The 17,711-nt window shown below is 51.8% G+C and overlaps 1 protein-coding gene and 1 long non-coding RNA gene across 2 annotated transcripts; one reads left to right on the forward strand and one right to left on the reverse strand.

The window, feature by feature from the left end:
• Positions 1-60: 60 nt before the first annotated feature.
• On the reverse strand, positions 61-10,676 carry CCDC40 (coiled-coil domain 40 molecular ruler complex subunit). The gene is made up of 18 exons (XM_077787411.1): positions 10,642-10,676; positions 9,614-9,704; positions 9,310-9,473; positions 8,745-8,828; positions 8,443-8,662; positions 7,914-8,071; positions 6,970-7,092; positions 6,477-6,598; positions 5,504-5,747; positions 5,221-5,403; positions 4,068-4,313; positions 3,343-3,556; positions 2,656-2,825; positions 2,440-2,531; positions 2,007-2,127; positions 1,182-1,364; positions 796-954; positions 61-403 (listed from the first exon to the last, which is right to left on the reverse strand). The coding sequence occupies exons 1-18, from the start codon at positions 10,657-10,659 to the stop codon at positions 158-160; spliced, it is 2,838 nt and encodes a 945-aa protein (XP_077643537.1). The 5' UTR covers positions 10,660-10,676; the 3' UTR covers positions 61-157.
• On the forward strand, positions 7,018-7,647 carry LOC116184272 (uncharacterized). Its single transcript, XR_004149037.2, has 2 exons — positions 7,018-7,119; positions 7,460-7,647. It is a non-coding gene; the product is annotated as an uncharacterized LOC116184272 (long non-coding RNA).
• Positions 10,677-17,711: the final 7,035 nt, after the last annotated feature.

Consider the following 17,711-nt stretch of genomic DNA (forward strand, 5'->3'; position numbering starts at 1 on the left):
TACGATGGTACGTCTGAAATAAACATCATACTCGACAAAGGCAATATTATACACCGCACCTGCTTATCTAGCATTTATTTATCTATTTATTTATTTACAAAGTCTGGAGCCTGTGGAAGAATATAAAAGATATTATATATTTTTTTCTATATTTCTGTCAGGCTTTCTCCGACCCGAGCTTGGATCTCAAGCAGTTCCTGAGCCACTGCAGAGCCCTTTGGTGCTGGGGCTGTTCCTCCTGGATCTGCTGCACGATGGTGTTAATGGTCTGCAGCCGACCCTGCAGCTTCTCCTGCTGGGTCATGCAGGCCTCTTCAGTGTGGCACAGGGCCTTGTACTTCCCTTGCCTCAGTGCCTGCAGCTGCTTCTGGTGTGCCTGGTGGGCCACAAGCTCCAACAGGTTCTGAGAAAAGCAAAAAGAGAAGGGGCTGTGACAGTAGAAAAAGCATGGACAGGACTCGTGTCAGGTGCTGCGACCATCACATGGACAAGGGAAGGACAGAGCTGTGAATTCCCCACCACAACAGCCAAACAGCACCCTCAGCCCAGGTGTTGGAGGGGTACAGACGTCACAGAATTCCATAAATCAGAGAAATCCCCACATATATAAGGGAAGCCTCACCAAGACAGGGTTGCAATATGTCAGGCTGGCTCTTGGTGAGCTCCCCAAACGTGCTCAGTTAATGTGTTGCTCTAACACCACACTGAACACACCCAGTTGAGGACAGAGCTGGCAGCAGAGGAAGCAGCAGGCCCTGGCTGGCTCACATGCTGTAAGGGAGTGGATGTGCTCACCCATCGTTTCTCGTTCTGAAGACATTCCCTGTCCAAGCTGAGGCTGTCAGTCTCAGCCTGGAGCTGGTGCAATGCCTGCTTCTTTTCTGAAAAGTTGTCATTGAGGGACTCTTGGATGATCTCCAGCTCCTGCATGGTTTGGTTGCATTCATAAATGTTCTAGTAAATGGAAGAGAAGGGAATGGTAGATTTCAGTTCTCTAGTTCAGCTGCATTCCTGACCGTCCTCCCAGAACTGGGTTTTGGGGGATTTTCAATTAATGATTTTCCAAGCCTGCCCCTGTGCCGGCGCAGGGTCTGTGCACGGACACTGCTGTGCTCACTGCTGCTCACCACAAGGCCAACCCCAGCTGTGTGAGCTCCTGCAGCCCCACTTTCCTTGCTCACCTCCTGGGTTTCCCTGATTTTCTTCTTCAGCTCCTGTTTCCTGCTTTGATAGTCGCTCTTGGTGCTGTGTTTTACTTTGCTCTGAGCCTCTGCCCGATCTGTTATGGTCTCTCTTTGAGAAACACACGTCTCCATCGCCCGAATCAACATCTCCTGCTGCTTCTGCAGCTGCCCATAGCGGACCTGCCATTTGCCAAGACACAAACCAGTCTCAAAATCCCAAATGTTTGCCAAGAGCATCAAGGGAAGTTGTCCGGGTGGCACATCCCACCAGCATAAACCAGATATATGGGGCATGAGTGCCCACAAGCCAGATTTGGTCCAGGTCCAAAGCTGTTTTGCTGTGTGTGGATCTAGAAAGCAGAGGCCTGGATTATCAATTTGTCTACACCAATACTCAAAATTAGTCTGAACCTCATTAGCAAAAGCAGAAGCAAAATGCAGAAGCATCCTGAGAATGAAGGGGATGAGCTTCTCTGCCAGGAGAGGGAACACTTCCCTAAACCAGTGATTAAAGTGATGCAATATTTAGTAATCAACACTGCACATAAATCAGGGTCACAGAATCAGGTGGCAGACATACTGCAATTTAAATAGATTTCTTGGGAGTATCCAGATTCTACTGAGGCTGGCACAGGGAATGCAGGATGTGTGGGCTGGATGTGCTCAGTTCAGTCGAGCTGCAGGGGTTTAGAGTCCCACCCTGGGCCCTGAAGATGCCACTTCTCCAGCCTATTTCTCATCTCCTGCCTCATGTTTCAGCCACTCCAAGGCTGAGGACATTGGGTGGCTTCCCCTCCTCAGCCCTCCTTCCCAGTGCCTTACTTGCATCCTCCGAATCTCTGTTTTCATGTCATGGATTTCGCCGTGTTCTAACAGTGCATCTGTTGCTTCCCGCATCTCTTTTGCCAGCTGGAACTTCTTCTCCCACAGCAGGATCTGATGCCTTCAGAGAAGAAAGGGGAAGGAAGGAGAAAGCTAGACCCCCAATGACCTATCCAGTGCAGCACACTCACTGCCAGTTACTGGCAGTCTTCCCATATGGATTTTGGCAACGTCCAGTTCACACATCCTGGAACTGTTGAAGCCAACATCCTCCCAGCTCCTGCTGGTTCCAGAGACTGCTGAAACACCTTTCAAACATTCATCCCCTTCTCCAGGACGGCTAGAAGCACATTTCCTGGGGCCAGCTTTGGTGACTGCAGGAGAATGGGAACATGGACACAGTCACAGAGGACTGTGGCACTCTGGTACCTACTCTGCTTCTACCAGGCTGTTCAGGAGCCTTTCCTTCTCCTCAGTCAGTTTACTGTGCTTCTCCTGCATCTCCATGGATTCTTTTTCTGCTGCCTAGATTTGGGAAGAACAAAACAAAACAGTGTTGTCAGGCTGAGAAGGTTTTCCAGGATCACTGTTTGCCTCTGATCTGCACAGGAGACTGAGACTGGGAATGAGGTGCCAGGTGCCTCAGTACCTTGAGAGACTGCACAAACTCATTCTCTGTGATGATTTTGCCATTTTGCAGGTCCTGAACGTTGCTGTTGTTCTTGTTGATCAACATGTTCAACTTTATCAAGTCATTTGACATGTTCTTCATGTGCCGTTCCACGTCCTTCTGTTCTTTTATTTCCTGCTGAAGTTCATCTATTGGTAAAGAGAAAAAAAAATCTTTAAATTCCCCTGAGCACTGGGTTGAACAGAGACAAGGTGTGACAAATGGCTATCAGAGCTGGCACCACCTCAGGCAGAGCCACCCGTGTCCCATGACATGTCTCAGCCAAAATGATTTCCCACAAGCTCAAAAACCAAAAAAAAAGGTTTTGAAGGAGATTGCTGTGGGAAAAAGTTGGGTTTGGCCAAGGAAAGTGCAGTCATTGCTGGGGACATTTACCTCCCCACTACTTGCAAACTTTATTTATCAAGTGTAACAGGTGACATTGTCACTTAGGGTCCGACTGTTGGGACAGTGGGATCAATCCTTATAGGAATAACCAGGTGCAATCAGCAGCAGTGCCTGGGCTTTAGGAATTCCTGCTCACACACAGCCAGGAGCACTCTTTGGGGCAGGTCCAGCTTTTCCCATCTCTAACCCTCCACTCCCTTTCCCCTCCCTTCACAGATAACATTTTAAGGAAGAGTTGGACTTTAAGGAATGACGAACTTTCGAGGCGCAGTTTCCTCTGCTGCATGATGATGATCTGCTTCTGTAGCGTGTCCAGGGAGGTTATTTGTTCCTCCCGCTCCCGTGTCAGCTTCACCAGCTCCTTCTGCTCACTGAGCCAGTACTTCTGCAACGTCATCACCTCAGAGCTGCATTCTTCTATCAGTTTGTTCAGCTTGTTGATCTCAATTTCCAGTGGTCCCAGTTCTTGCCCCTGTACAAGAGCAAAGTTTGGGCTAAATCAGGCATAAGCTGCCTGAGTTGTTTACAGTATCTGGACATTCCAAAGTTTGCACAGGACTCATTTCCCCATGAGTATCCATAAGGTCTTACACTGCCAGGGAGAGATCTGGGAGTCATCCCAATAGAGCCAACTCTCAAACTACTGAAATCTCACTACCTGCCCCATTCTCCCGTCCTCAATGTTTGCAGGTTTTCCTAACAAGATCTTATTTATTCACTGATGGCATTTGACATTTTCATCAGGTGCCAGCAAGTCCCTGAGGTATCCATGCCAGACACACCCTCATTTCACAATTCCCTTCACAGCATTTTGAACTGATAAACAGAAACACCTGCAGTAAACAATGCAGCTTTTAAATCACAGTGCTGATGCCTGAATGTTTGAACTACCCAACACTTAACACAGTTACATTGATCAGGGACATCTGTGGCCACCACAAAGAATAAAATCAAAATTGGGGCTGAAACACAAAAGTACCTACCCCTTGCTGAGAAAGAAGCATCTCCAGCTTCTTGTTGTACTGGCAGATGATCCCTCCCTTCTTGTCAGACAGGAGCCTGGACTTTGCAATCTCATTTTCCTGGCAGGCAATCAGTTCGTTCATATTTTTTATTTCCTTGTCCACCTCACAGAGTGTTTCTTGGTGAACTGTCAGCCTGCAGCTGGTATTGGTTGCATTCAGAATAATCTGGGCCACATCATTCTCAACCTTGTAAAAATGCAGCTCCTGGGAGTATCAAGAGAGAAAACACATCACTGACCCAAACAACACCTTGTTGAGTTGTAATGCCACTTGTCCAGCGCAGGACTCAGGGGATTGAGATTCTACTCCCAGGTCTGTACTACAAGCCATGAGCCACTTACCTTCTGTGTATCTTTGCTTCTCCATCAGCTGCCAGGTAATACAATATCTACCTCTCCCATACAGCTGTTGAAAAGCATTAAGGAGCCTAAACATTCCAAAAACCTTTAAGAGACCTCACTCATCCCTTCTGTAATGACCCCTTGCCCAGCTGTCTCCAGTTACCTGCCACCAGTACCAGGACATCACTGTACTGTACATCTCCAGCACACCTGGCACACACCCCCCTCACCTAACAACCAGCACAGCACTCACAGGTGGGAGAAGGGCTGGGCTGAGTTTTCTAATCCTTCCAAGTGATACAGTTATACACTCCCAGAGAGAGCAACTTATCATGGATTAAAGATTGGACTGTTGGACTGATTAAACAGCTGGACTATTCCTTGGATGTTCCTCAGAACTGAGAGCTGCCTGCATCCCATTCCATGATGAATTATAGAAATAAAAATTAGTTAAAATTAGATTACATAAGTACCACATGGCCACTGTTTTTCTTTAGTACATAAGAAATGCTAGTAAATACTCCCAGGACTCATCATGTTGCCCCATTCTTGAAGTAAGGGACAGTGTGTTTTTGTATCAGGCCTTTTTGGCCAAGCTCTCTGACACACCAGAATCCTGCAATAAGATCACAGGGAGAATCAGATTGGAGAGGAATACTCAGCAGAGCTTCAATGCAGACCTGAAACCAGAACAAAGTCATTGACCAACCCTGCTGGGGACCATTGCTCCAGTGCCTCCTTCCCTGCCCTCCCAAGGGGGGATGCCATACCAAGTCGCTTTTTCTGTTCCGAAGTTTTTCAGCCAGCTGGGAGAAGTGCTTTGCAACTTTGCTGGATAGCCTCTGGTCCTGAAGCTTTGCCATGATTTCACTCTCTAGCTTCTCGTTGGCATAAGTTCCCTTCTCTATACCCTTCCTGATGGACAGCAACTCATTCAAATGAGCAGCCTGGTCCTAAAAGGTTGGAAGACAGAGACAGGATCATTGAAACTGTCTGAGGAAGGGTATTCAATTCAAGTATTCAAAGGATTCATGTTCCATGGCCCCTCCTCACCATCTTGGTCCTGCTGAGGGCCTCCTCTGTCTCATGGAGAACTCGAGTGTAGGTGCCAGTCTGAACCTGCAGGGCCTCCTGCTCCAGCAGGCACTGGGCAATCAGTTTCTTTGTCACACTGGCATCATTCTGGGACCGGTTCAGGAGCCTGACAAGGTTCTCGTTCTTCTCCTCCTCTTTCCTGATGGACTTCCCACAGCCATGGATGTCCCCTTCTAGGGACTTGAGGTCACGCCTGTAGTTGCTGGAGGGGCAAAGAGGATGGAAAGTCATCGCAGGGATTGGTGCTGAACAGCCACCCACAAATTCCTCTTTTCAAACATGTCATTGCAGCAACAACTGCCCAAGAAGGAAGAAGTTTGTAAGAGCTCAGCTGCTGTGACAGTGCAGAGTCAGCAGGAGATGGATGGAGACATTAAGATACAAAAGTAAATGTGTGTAGGAAAATCGATTTATTCTTTCTGTATTGTCCCAGCCCCCATTCTAACCAGGATGTCACCATATAAAAGCAGATTGTTTGTTCTCAGAGAATCAGTCAAGCTTTAGGGCTCATGAGCAAATAAACACTTCCTCTGGTAATAACAGGGAGGTTTTCCTGAATGTTTCCAAAAGCCTCACAAAACTCTGATAATGAGAGATAAACCCTTCCTGACATCCAGCTCTTTGGAGTAAGAGATGTTGCAAACATGAGGGAACTCTTTTAAAGGAATAAAATACAATCATAAAAACTCTAAACAGCTTCAAGAACCCCCCACATTCTGAGGAAGAGATGTGGATAAGATAAAGAAAACAGCAACAAAGGAATGAGCTTCTCATCCTTTAAATTTATTGTGTACTTCAGAGCAGGGAACTTGTTCTGCATGACACACTCTGCCCACACAGTGCTAAACCCCACAGGAGACACTGGAATCCCCTTCTAGAATCCCTCCTGCCCAAAACTGAGGTGTCCTCAGGGCCTGCTTTCAGATCATACCTCAGCAGCTCCTGAGTGACAACATAGGCCTCATCCCTCTGCTTCATTCCAGCCAAGCTGCTGTTCCAGTGGTCCATCAGCTTCTTTTTCTCAATGTTAATAGCCTGAACCTCCAGACCAGCCTGGGGAACAGAGAAATGACAGACAGGATGAATCTACTCTGTGTTAAAAAAAAAAAAAAATCGTGTTACAATACAATTTTTTCTTTTCTTCTTAATGTGCTGAGCAGGATCAGCTTCAACTCTGTGGGTGGTTCATTTCTCAGCAGCCCACAGAGCACAGGTCTGCATGAAAAAACTGCTGAGAAGGGCAGGAGGAAGTGATTTACAGGCACTTCTTAAGGACAAAGGAAAAGAAAAAAAAGTCCTCATTCTTCCAAACAGGAACAAACTGTGAAACTCTGTCCCACATTGTGCACACCATGTGAGCACGGGCCAAAGGGGTCAGGCTTGCCAGAGGGAAATATTAACCCAAGGGACAAGTCCCCTCCTACCTCACTGATTGCCTGCCGCGTCACTTTTGTGTCCTCTGCTTGGGCCACAAGCTGAGCCTCAAACAGAGCAATTTGTTCCTGGAGCTGGTGGACTCTCCTTGTCAGCTGGTCCAGGAAAAGGTCCTACAGAGTCAGACCAAACAGTCCAGGGTGAGTCACGGAATCTCAGTCTAAACCAACTGTATCCTATAAGAATAATATCTGCTAAAAAAGGAATTAAAACTGGCAACTGGATTAGATTGGAGTCCTACTGAAACTTTCCCATTCATGCACAAATGGATCAAAACTGCAGCAGGGACAGCTTGCAGGAGAATGAAACCTTTGCTGACTGTTTATTATTGCAGCTGCAGCAGTAAATTGATAGGTCAGCTCTGAAGTCACAATCCCTCCTGTCAGCACTGAGTTCACCTGTCCAGTTACTGGGAATCTTAATAATGTATATTTGAAAAGCCTTTGTTAAAACCCTCCTAAATCCACTGTATTTCAACAGTTTGCACAGAATTCTGCAGGAGCAGTACCCCGTGATTGTGTCCTGGAAGGCAGCAGAGGGAGCTCCAGCACCGACCGGCCCTGCTCATTCCCCAGGTTCACTTTCCATTGTGAAATTCTGTGATTCAGAATCATTCTCAAGACCTGTATACATGATATTTCTCCATTAAATATCCTCCTTCCCTTACAGCCCTTCTCCTCAAGTGAAGAGTGATTTACTGTCCTAAGGCTTGCAAACCCTCTGGGCAGCATTGTTGTCTGGGGCAGGCAGGGTTTCTCCTCCTTTTTAGAAAAGCCTATGGATTTATTTTTTTTCAGTTATTGTAGAAAAATATCCCCACTCATCTTGTATGATTCAATTGCTCTAGCCTTCCTCCTGACAAGGTGGCACATCCTCCAAGACTGATTTGCTGGCACCTGCATTTATTTATTTCAAAGACAGCTTTTCTTGGTACCTGTTTTTTCTTTTCCACCTCAGCCTGGATCCTCTCTGCCTCAGCCCTCTTTGCTGACTGTTTCATCAGTAAAAGCTTGTGATGCATGTCCTGGTCCATGTTCTGCACATAGAAGAGCTCCAAGGCCAGGTTTTCAATCTGGGTCTGCATTGCAGAAACTGGGGGGACAAGAGGCAAAATAGTTACAGAGAAGTTTGTTTGTTGGGTAGACCTTAAACAGAGATAAAATACAAAGAAATACAGAAGTTCCTGAAGCAAAACCTCTCACAAATCAGCTAAACCAGTCCTCCCCAGCATAAATATTTATATCAGTTTTGGAGTACAGCTCCACAACAAAGATCCTGGCAACCAATTTCTGGATTCCCAGCTCACAGAATTCCAGGAGTATCCATGAAACTTTTCAGTGAGCGCATTACTCCTGATTAATTATTTTGCTGCAATTCTTCAATCCAGTGCTTGCCTTAAATTCCAACTAATTTCTCCACACAGCCCTAGAATTGGGAAACACTGGCAGGACTGCCTGGGTCACCTTTCTTGCGTTCATCATCCTTGTTGTGACACATTTCCTTGTGAGCACCCCTGAGGCCCTGCAGCTCCTCCTCCAGCTGCTGCCGTGCTACGGCCGCCTGGAACAGGTGCTCGTGGCTCTTCTCCAGCTCCACCTCCAGCTGCCCCAGCTGCTGCTGGGCCCCAAAAAGGATCACCCCCAGCTCCTCTCTCTGCTCCTTGCTGGTCTTCATGGCTGATCTCTGTAGACACAAGAGAGGAGGAGCTGTCTCCCAGCAGCTGGGACAGGAGGGGCTGTGGAAAGGCAGAGCAGAGGCTGGGTACCATTCCATGGAGGTCTAGGTTCACTTGTTCTATCTGCTTGGTGAGGTAATTCTTCAGGGCAGCTTGGAATCTTGTCATCAGGGGCTGTAAAGAAGGACAGTATTATTAAACTCTGTGTAAACAGATTATGAAGAAACCTCACTGCTACGTCCCCCACCCAATAAAACATCTTATTTCTGCCATAGACACTTGTATGCTTATTTTAGCTACACTCACTGCAGCAAGTGAGACATGTTACAGAGTGTTTTTGCTGATGCCAAAAAGTGAGAATATTTGAAAATCAGAACCATGCCAGAAGAGCTATATCTGAGAACCCACCCTGCTCACTCTTGCTGCAAGCACTTCTCTTTCAGGGGCACTGAAGGGATCAGATCACTGCATTGCTCACTTCTGAACCTGCAGTTCTGGGGTCAGGATTGAGTGGCACAGTCAGTAGTTAATACTCTGGCAAAACTGATTTTCACACGTACAGCTCAACAGCCACTGCTTACAGCTCACCTCACATGTTTCAGAGAAACACAAACACCAACCCTGCAAATAACAGCAAGATTTGAAGACTTCTCACATGTTCCGGGTCCAGGACGACCAGTTCTGTTTCTTCTGCTTTTTTCCCCCTCCGTTTTCTTCTCTCATGTTCCTCAGCTGCCTTTTCCCGTCTTTGGCTGCCATGATCACTGGGGAGCTCAGAGGCCAGCCCTGCATGGCGAGAGCTGGGTCGTCCTTCACTCCCTGGGCCACAAAAAAGGGCAAAGGTAAAGCAATAGGATTAGATTTCATAGCGCTGTGCCTCTGGTTGCATTAACAACAACCAGAATGGGAGAAAAGCAGAGGCTGTGCTCCAGAGATGTTGCACAGGCACGGGAGGGTACCTGGCTCGGCGCCTGTGCCTGACTCTGCTGCAGGTGCTCCTGAGGGAGGAGGAGGGGCTCCTCCACCTGGGCCTGGCTGCTCCATGTCACCCTGTCCAGGGGGACAAATGTTGGTCACATTCTGCATTGCCTGGGAAAGACTCAGATGATTTTTCCTGAAACATAAACCACCTTTTGCATCTAACTCTATTCACCCCTCCACATCTCCTCATTTTTGCCACGAGACAGGAGCAATGCAAGCAGAGGCTCAACACAAGGGCCTGGCTCTACAGCCAGCACAGAGACACTCCCAAAACAGAATTACAGCGTCCTACTTGTGCAGAGCCACCAACAGCTCTGCAGCCAGACTTCTTCTGCAGGGGAAATGACTGTTTGCTTCTCCAGAGGAACAGACTTTCCATTGCCATTCCCATTCTTCCCTGGCCACAGCACAGGTGAAAAGCAGAGCATCACACTGCCATTTGCATTTAATTTTAATGCTGTGGTATTTTTTTTGCCACAGGGCATGGAAGTTTAATTTAGAAGTTTAATCTCATTTACAAAAACAGTCACCCAGCAAGCACTGGGATCATAAAGATCCTGACAAAACTTCACACCACTTAGAGTTCCACGTGCTTCTACTTTGTATCTATTTTAAAAAATCCCTTACAGAGTTAGTAAAGAAATTCTTCCAGCTAGCACAACATGTCGTCAAATTATTCTCGTTCTTCTTTCTTTTTAAAGAGAGGGTGAGCAGCGGAACTAGGCACGGGGCACGCACCGGGGAGCCGGACGGTACCGGGCCGGTGGTGGAGGGGACGGGTAGTGCCGGGCAGTGGAACCGGACCGGGCAGTACCGGTGGAGGGGACGGAATCGGGACGGAACGGGAGGGGACGAGACGGGCGATCCCGGGAGCAGTGGGGCAGATGGGCGGCGTCGGGACAGGCGGTACTGGGGCGGGATGGGACGGCACGGCACGGCACGGCCCGCGGAGAGGCCCCGGGCGGGCAGCCCCGGCCCGGCCCGGCCCGGCCCGGCCCCGACTCACCCGCGGCGGCTCCGCCATGTTCCCGTTGCCGGGCAACGCGTCAACACCCGCTCACGTGACCGCCCGGGCCGCACCACCGCGGCCCGCGGAGGGGGGGGCGGGGGGCTCGGGCCGCACCATCCCCGGCGCGCGGGGGGGCTCGGCCACGCTCCGTCCGCCGCCAGCCCCGGTTCCGCCCGCGGGCCCCGGTACCGGCACCGGGCGGGTCCCGCTGTGCTCTCCTCGGGCCGGGCAGCCCCTGGCCGGGCAGACGGGCGGGGCCGCAGGGCGGGCACAGCCTTGCGGGCCGGACGGAGCGGGCAGGCGGCGGCAGCGGCTCCGCGCAGGGCCGGGAGCGGCGGCGGCGGCGGCTCCGAGCCCGCCCCGGGCTGGGCAGCGCCGGGAGCTTCCCCGGGCTCGTCTGTGCCGGTAAAGCGGGGCCGGGCGGGGCTGGGGGCGGCGGGGCGAGGGGGGCCGGGTGATCCTGTAGCACTGCCGCGGGACCCCCGGGCCCCGCACCGGGATCCTGCCGGTACCTGGGCAGGTCCGCCTTTGATCCCGCTCTTTGTCCGCCCTTCCCACGGCGGAGCCCCGCGGAGGGCGGCGGGGCGGGCGGGTGCTCCGAGAGAACGGGAGCTTGCTCGGGGGTCGGGATCCCGTCCTGGGGTCGGGATGCTGTCCGAGGGTCGGGATCCCGTCGGGGGGTCGGGATGCTGCCTGGGGGTCGGGATGCTGCCTGGGGGTCGGGATGCTGTCCAAGGCTCGGGATCCCGTTCTGGGGTCGGGATGATGTCCGAGGCTCGGGATCCCGTTCTGGGGTCGGGATCCCATCATGGGTCGGGATGCTGCCCGGGGGTCGGGATGCTGCCCAGGAGTCGGGATGCTTTCCGGGGATCGGGATCCCGTTCTGGGGTCGGGATGCTGTCCGGGGGTCGGGATCCCGTTCTGAGGTCGGGATGCTGTCCGGGGATCGGGATCCCGTTCTGGGGTCGGGATGCTTTCCGGGGATCGGGATCCCGTTCTGGGGTCGGGATGCTGTCCGGGGGTCGGGATGCCGCCGGGGGCGCTGGTGGAAATCTAAACAGTTCTTAAACTTTCTCTTCTGTTCTTTCGGCGCGGCTCCGTGCAGTTTGGGGTGTTTCAATGTTTCCTTCCTTGTGGGGACCTGGTCTTCTCCCAGGTGACTCCAACATCCACCTGAGCCCTGTGACCCGCGGGGAAGGTGGTGGAGGATCGCTGGCAGTGGTTTGATGAGCGGCCTCGGGATGCTGCAGGCAGGGGTTGTGGGGTGCTGCACTGCTCTCTGTGCTGCTGACACTCTGCAAAATAACTCGACTGCTTCCTCTGGGAGATCTGCCTTTTCGGATCTCAGGCTGGGGGCTTGTCTTGCAGAGGTGTTTTGTTCTTAGCTGCTACTTGGAACAGAAAGAAAAAGGAAAGTCCAGGGTGTCCGAGTGGCAGAGACGGTGCATGGTCTGATGTCAGCCGTGCTGAGAGCAGAGCTCGCAGCCAGCTCACCCACCCAGCTGTGATCCACACTCCTGGGGTTTGAGCTGCTGGGTTTTGAGAATCAAGTTCTGAGAGTGTTATTGGGACACAGCAACAGGATGTTGGAAATAAAAAGCCATAAAAGCATTTCCTGTGGCCCGAGCAGTGAAGATAAGGAACATGAAAAGCTGGTAAATCAGGGACGGAGGCACTTGTGGCACACAGTGTCTCAGTGACAGTGTGTGCTGCCGGTGAGTTTGGTGCTGGGGATGGGTGAGTTTCATTTGCCTTTTGTTTGCTTTTTGTTTGCTTTCTGATGCCTGAGCAGGTGTGGCAGGGAGCAGCCAGCCCTGACTTAGCATTCCCTTTCCCTTTTCATCCCTGGAGTCACAGCCCTGCAGGATTCAGGCTGCTGCCCCTTTTTTACCTGCTCAGCTGAGATGCATCTGAAATCGGTCCCACTGTAGTGACTGCATTTGGAGGCGTGGAGATTTTGGCTTTTCCCTTCCCTTTTCTCTTGCTCTGTGAGCCGCTGCTGCTCCAGCAGGGCAGCAATGAAACACTTTTTGGTGACCTACATAATTCTCCCCATGAGATGGGATGACTTCAGAGTGGCTCCCCATGGTAAATGCTTTTCCTTGCTTTGGCTGGATCCTCTTAACTGGCTGCAGCATAGCAAGGAGTTTGGAAAGCTTTTCTCTTTTTATTCCCAATGTTGAGGTATTGTAATACAGAGGGAAGGTTGTACAAGGGCTCTCATGTGCCTGTAGAGGAGCAGAGATAAGTGAGTGACCAGCTGAGAGTGGCACAACAGATCCATCCGGGGACTGGGAGGCAGCTGAGTCCTGATTCTTGGCTGCCATACTCCAGTTTCTCTGTGCTTAAGAGTTCCAAACCTGGCATTTGCTGTTCTCAAGAGGGAAAAGGGGTAGCAATTTGTGCAGTTCTGAGCCCCACCGCCACAGTAACTGTGCACTCCTTAAATATGAAAAATTAAATCCAAGTTATTAAGGGCAAGAAAGAAAACGAGCCTGTTGAGTTTTCCTTCCCAAAGACATTTCATACTTCAGTGTGGTGCTGCTGTTTGACAGCTCGTGTTTCTCGCAGTGCCCGGACACGCTGCAGGTCTCACATTTCACTCCCAGAGCCCTGCAGCTCGGTTATGTGGCTGGTAAAGCCCATGTGCCCTGCGAGGCAGAGCGCACCGAGGGCTCAGCACTGGGAGCTGTGGCTGCAGCGGCCCAGGCTGCCGGCCCCGCTCTGGGCTCAGAGAGAGGAGCGGGGTGCTGTGGGAGTGTGGGTGCTGTGGGAGTGTGGGAGCTGTGGGAGTGTGGGAGCTGTGGGTGCTGTGGGTGCTGTGGGAGCTGTGGGAACTGTGGGTGCTGTGGGAGCTGTAGGTGCTGTGGGAGCTGTGGGAGTGTGGGAGCTGTGGGTGCTGTGGGTGCTGTGGGTGCTGTGGGTGCTGTGGGTGCTGTGGGAGCTGCGGGAGCTGTGGGTGCTGTGGGTGCTGTGGGAGCTGTGGGAGCTGTGGGAGCTGTGGGTGCTGTGGGTGCTGTGGGAGTGTGGGAGCTGTGGGTGCTGTGGGTGCTGTGGGAGTGTGGGAGCTGTGGGAGCTGTGGGAGCTGTGGGAGCTGTGGGTGCTGTGGGTGCTGTGGGAGTGTGGGTGCTGTGGGAGCTGTGGGTGCTGTAGGAGTGTGGGAGCTGTGGGAGCTGTGGGAGTGTGGGAGCTGTGGGAGCTGTGGGTGCTGTGGGTGCTGTGGGAGCTGTGGGAGCTGTGGGAGCTGTAGGTGCTGTGGGAGCTGTGGGTGCTGTGGGAGCTGTAGGTGCTGTGGGAGCTGTGGGTGCTGTGGGAGTGTGGGAGTGTGGGAGCTGTGGGAGCTGTGGGAGCTGTGGGAGCTGTGGGTGCTGTGGGTGCTGTGGGTGCTGTGGGTGCTGTGGGAGCTGCGGGAGCTGCGGGAGCTGCGGGAGCTGCGGGAGCTGCGGGAGCTGTGGGTGCTGTGGGTGCTGTGGGTGCTGTGGGTGCTGTGGGAGCTGTGGGTGCTGCGGGAGCTGCGGGAGCTGCGGGAGCTGTGGGTGCTGTGGTAGCTGTGGGTGCTGTGGGTGCTGTGGTAGCTGTGGGAGCTGTGGGTGCTGTGGGAGATGTGCAGTGTGCATCCCGAGCCGGGAGACGTGAATCTCGAGCAGGCCGAGGCAGCAGCGCTCGGTGCAGCAGCGGGTGCCAAGGCAGGTGCGATGTGCCAAGGCAAACAGGATCCTGGGGATGGGCTCCTGAGCAGGGAAGGGCGTCCTGCAGCAGCCAGCAGCCGGTGCCGGGCTGGGTGCTGCTGGCTGGAACTGGACAGGCTCTGGGGAAGAGGCTTCGCGGGCAATTGCAGGAATTGGCTCCCCAGCACTCTCTCACTCACGAAGCTGAGAAGTGCTGGCACTGGCTGGGAGAGCAGCCAGGGCTGTGTGAACAGACACAGGAGCTGGAGAGAAGATTTTTAGTGGCAACGGTTGATGTGTGGGAGAAGAAAATGTGTGTGTGCTTAATAAATATTGGCACTCGGCAAGAGTTTATCAGCTAACACAGTGCTTCAGCTTCTGGAGAGCTGAGCTGGCTCTGCCACACTGAGAAGAATCCCTTCAGATCTGCAGATAAATATGAAATTAATATGAAAAGTGGGGTTTTTGAATGGTGCTGATTTACTGCTGTGGGATGGCTCCTGCTGCTTTCCCAAGCACACACAAGAGGCAGCACAGCAGCAGTTCCTGCCTGTCCCCACAACCCAGGCCCCATGGATTGTGTGTGCAGATGTTGTCACATGTGGAAAAGGGCTGACAATAGAGCAAACCCTGCAGATTTGGTCTCTGTGATTTGCCACTTTGTGTTGTATGAACTATCTTTTAGGAAGGAGGTGCACTTTCCCAAGCTGAGTTTCAGGAACTTTGGGGTTGTACCAGTAGGCTAGATGACCTTCAGAGGTTCAGTCCACCATGTGGTCCCCACTGGGTCTGACTGGGTCTTTATTTCTGCAGCCTTTGAAACCCCAGTGTTGTAAATGGCCCCTTGGGGTTCCCTGTTCTTGTGCACCATTGTCCCAGCTACTGGAATGACAAAATTCCTTGCCACAGTTCAACTGCCTTACAGCTTCTCCTGTCCTTCATTGACAGCTCTTCCTTTCTTTGGCACTGACAGTTCCCATGTGTGAAGACTTTTAATACATTTCCCTCACTTTTATCTTCCCTTGGCAATCTTTCCCTGGCCCAGATAACTCTTGTCACTCTCCCTGAAACTGTCCTGTGACTTGCATCTGTTTTTCATTAATCCCGCAAGCAAAGCTACAAAGAATTCCCTGGCCTGTAAGAACAGTGAAAGGATTGAGTTTCCTGGTGATATTTATATATCCCAGTGTGTCTGGCTACTGTCTGCAGCACTGCAGTGGTCTCTGATTTCTGATGTGCAGCTTTTCTGCAAGACAAGTCCAACAGACTGAATTTCTGAGCTGGCAGGACTCCGTATTCCAAACCTTTTGTCTTTTTTTTGGTTTCCTCTTCCCAACCCTGTGTGTACCTGCAGCACCATCCAGCTGCACATGCAGGCAGTACTGAACAACAGGTGTTCTGCAGGATCAAAGCAAGACTTCCCTTTCAATTCCTCTGGCTTTCCAGGGAGCAGCTTTTGATCTTTACCTGTCGCTTTGTTCTTTCTGTGCCTGGTGAAAGCTCATTAAGTGGTGCCTCTGTTGGCAGGGACGTCCTGACCCTCCCCTGCCTTCCTGGGAGCACCCAGAGAGCTGCAGCAGGACATCACAAGCCCTCTTGTTTCTCATGTGCCTCTCCAGCTCCAGCCCCTGTGTTTCATGAGGAAGCACTCCCTGGCCAGCCAGCAGCAGCCAGCTGGTGCCTCCTTCCTCCTGTGCATCCGCTGATTTTTGGAGTTCTGAGGAAGCTACTGGCAGGGATGAAGGTGTCTGCTGCTGTAGCCAGTGTTGTGCTGACAGGTGACCCTGCCCAGGTGTGCTGCAGGCTCAGGTCTCCGGCCAGGTTGCTCCACATCACTGCCTCTGACTCCCCTGGCCCTGTTTGGAAACAGCATGTTGTAACTCAGTGTGGGGAAGGAGAAGTTGCACCAGAATTTACTGTCTGTTCTTGCAGGGTGCAATGAGGGGAAAGGTGTTTCACTCCTTAAATGTGGTTGAGGCAAATTACTTTCTGCCAGGTGCAACCCAGAGCCTGAAACTGTGGATTTTGGCAATGTGGACAAGAATGAGCTTGGGGCTCGGTTGGTGTTTGGTTTTTGTGGCTGAGACATGAGGACACGTGTCTGGTGCTAGGAGACAGGAGTGTGCAGGACTTGCAAAGTGATTCTCTTATCCTGAACACTTGCTGGTACAGAGCAGGGTTGAGGCTCATCCATGAAGTCCCAGCAAAGGCTGAAACACAGGAACTGCCTCTGCTGTGATTCAAGCTGACAACTGTGCCCATTGCCAGTTAAACCAATAGTTTGTCCTTTAATGAAGGCTCTGTCAACAGCTTGGCAGTCTCATTTGCAGTCTTCTGCATGTACCAATCTGTCAGAGGCAGGACAGCTAATTTCCTTCCCTGCAGCCCTCACTCTGCCCTTTGGGAAATGCCCCTTTGCTATTTCTGCCTTCTGCCCTCCTGGGCTGGCTGGATTTGCATCAAAACCAGATTAAGGAAATCAGAGCATCAGACAGTGCTTGCTTATGCCCTTAAGTATTTCCTCAGAAGATGCCCCACGCCAGGGCCTGTCTGCTTTGTTTTCCTCTCTGGCTCTCGTGGCCGTGCCCTGCAGCCCAGCGTGGCACTGGGCCCCAGGAACACCCCAGGCTGAGCTCCCCTGGGCCTGGGAGTGTGGCTGTGTCTGGGCTGTGCTGGGTCAACACTGGCCTCTTCACAGCAAGCTGAGCCATGGTAACATAAATGAACAAAAGTGGGAGTTCCCTCTTCTCCTGTGGTTTTGGCAGAACAGAAACTGCCGTGGTTCTGGTGCTTCCCAGCTGGGCATGGCTGCAGAGAGCCTGCTCTGCACTGGGGTTGCTTTGTGTGAGACCTTCCTGCTCTTCCAACACCTTCTGGTCCATCTGCTGAATGCTTTATAGCTTGGGTGACCCCTCTGGTTCCACTGCAGAGCTCCTCATCATCAGCCCCAGCAAGAAGCACATCTCCTTTGGGCCCAGAGCTTATTTGGGGGTGAGCTGGGGATTGTGCTCCACAGTTCTGCAAAACTCTGGACAGGTGAAATGTTTGCCTTGAGTTGGTGCTCTGTGTCCAGCTCTGCCCTCCCTGGTGAACACAGGGCTCAAAAGAACCCAAACCAAACCCAAAAACAACCTCACAGAAAAAAATTCCAACCCCATAAACCTCAAACACACAGAAATGGCAAGCAGGAGATGAGGTGGGTTTGATTGATGTTGTTTTTGGAGATGCTGTGGCTGGAGCAGCAGCCCCACGTTCAGTGCTGTGCTCTCAGCCATTTCTGTGCTGAAGGAACCTCTGGGATCAGCTCTGGCTCTGTGACATCTCCGGGTCAGTGACACACTGGGCAGGTCCATGTGCTGGGCTGTTCCCTCAGTGGGGATTTCAGTGACCAGCATTGC

Source organism: Lonchura striata, chromosome 19 (genome assembly GCF_046129695.1).
Source record: "Lonchura striata isolate bLonStr1 chromosome 19, bLonStr1.mat, whole genome shotgun sequence".
Classification (NCBI taxonomy): domain Eukaryota; kingdom Metazoa; phylum Chordata; class Aves; order Passeriformes; family Estrildidae; genus Lonchura; species Lonchura striata.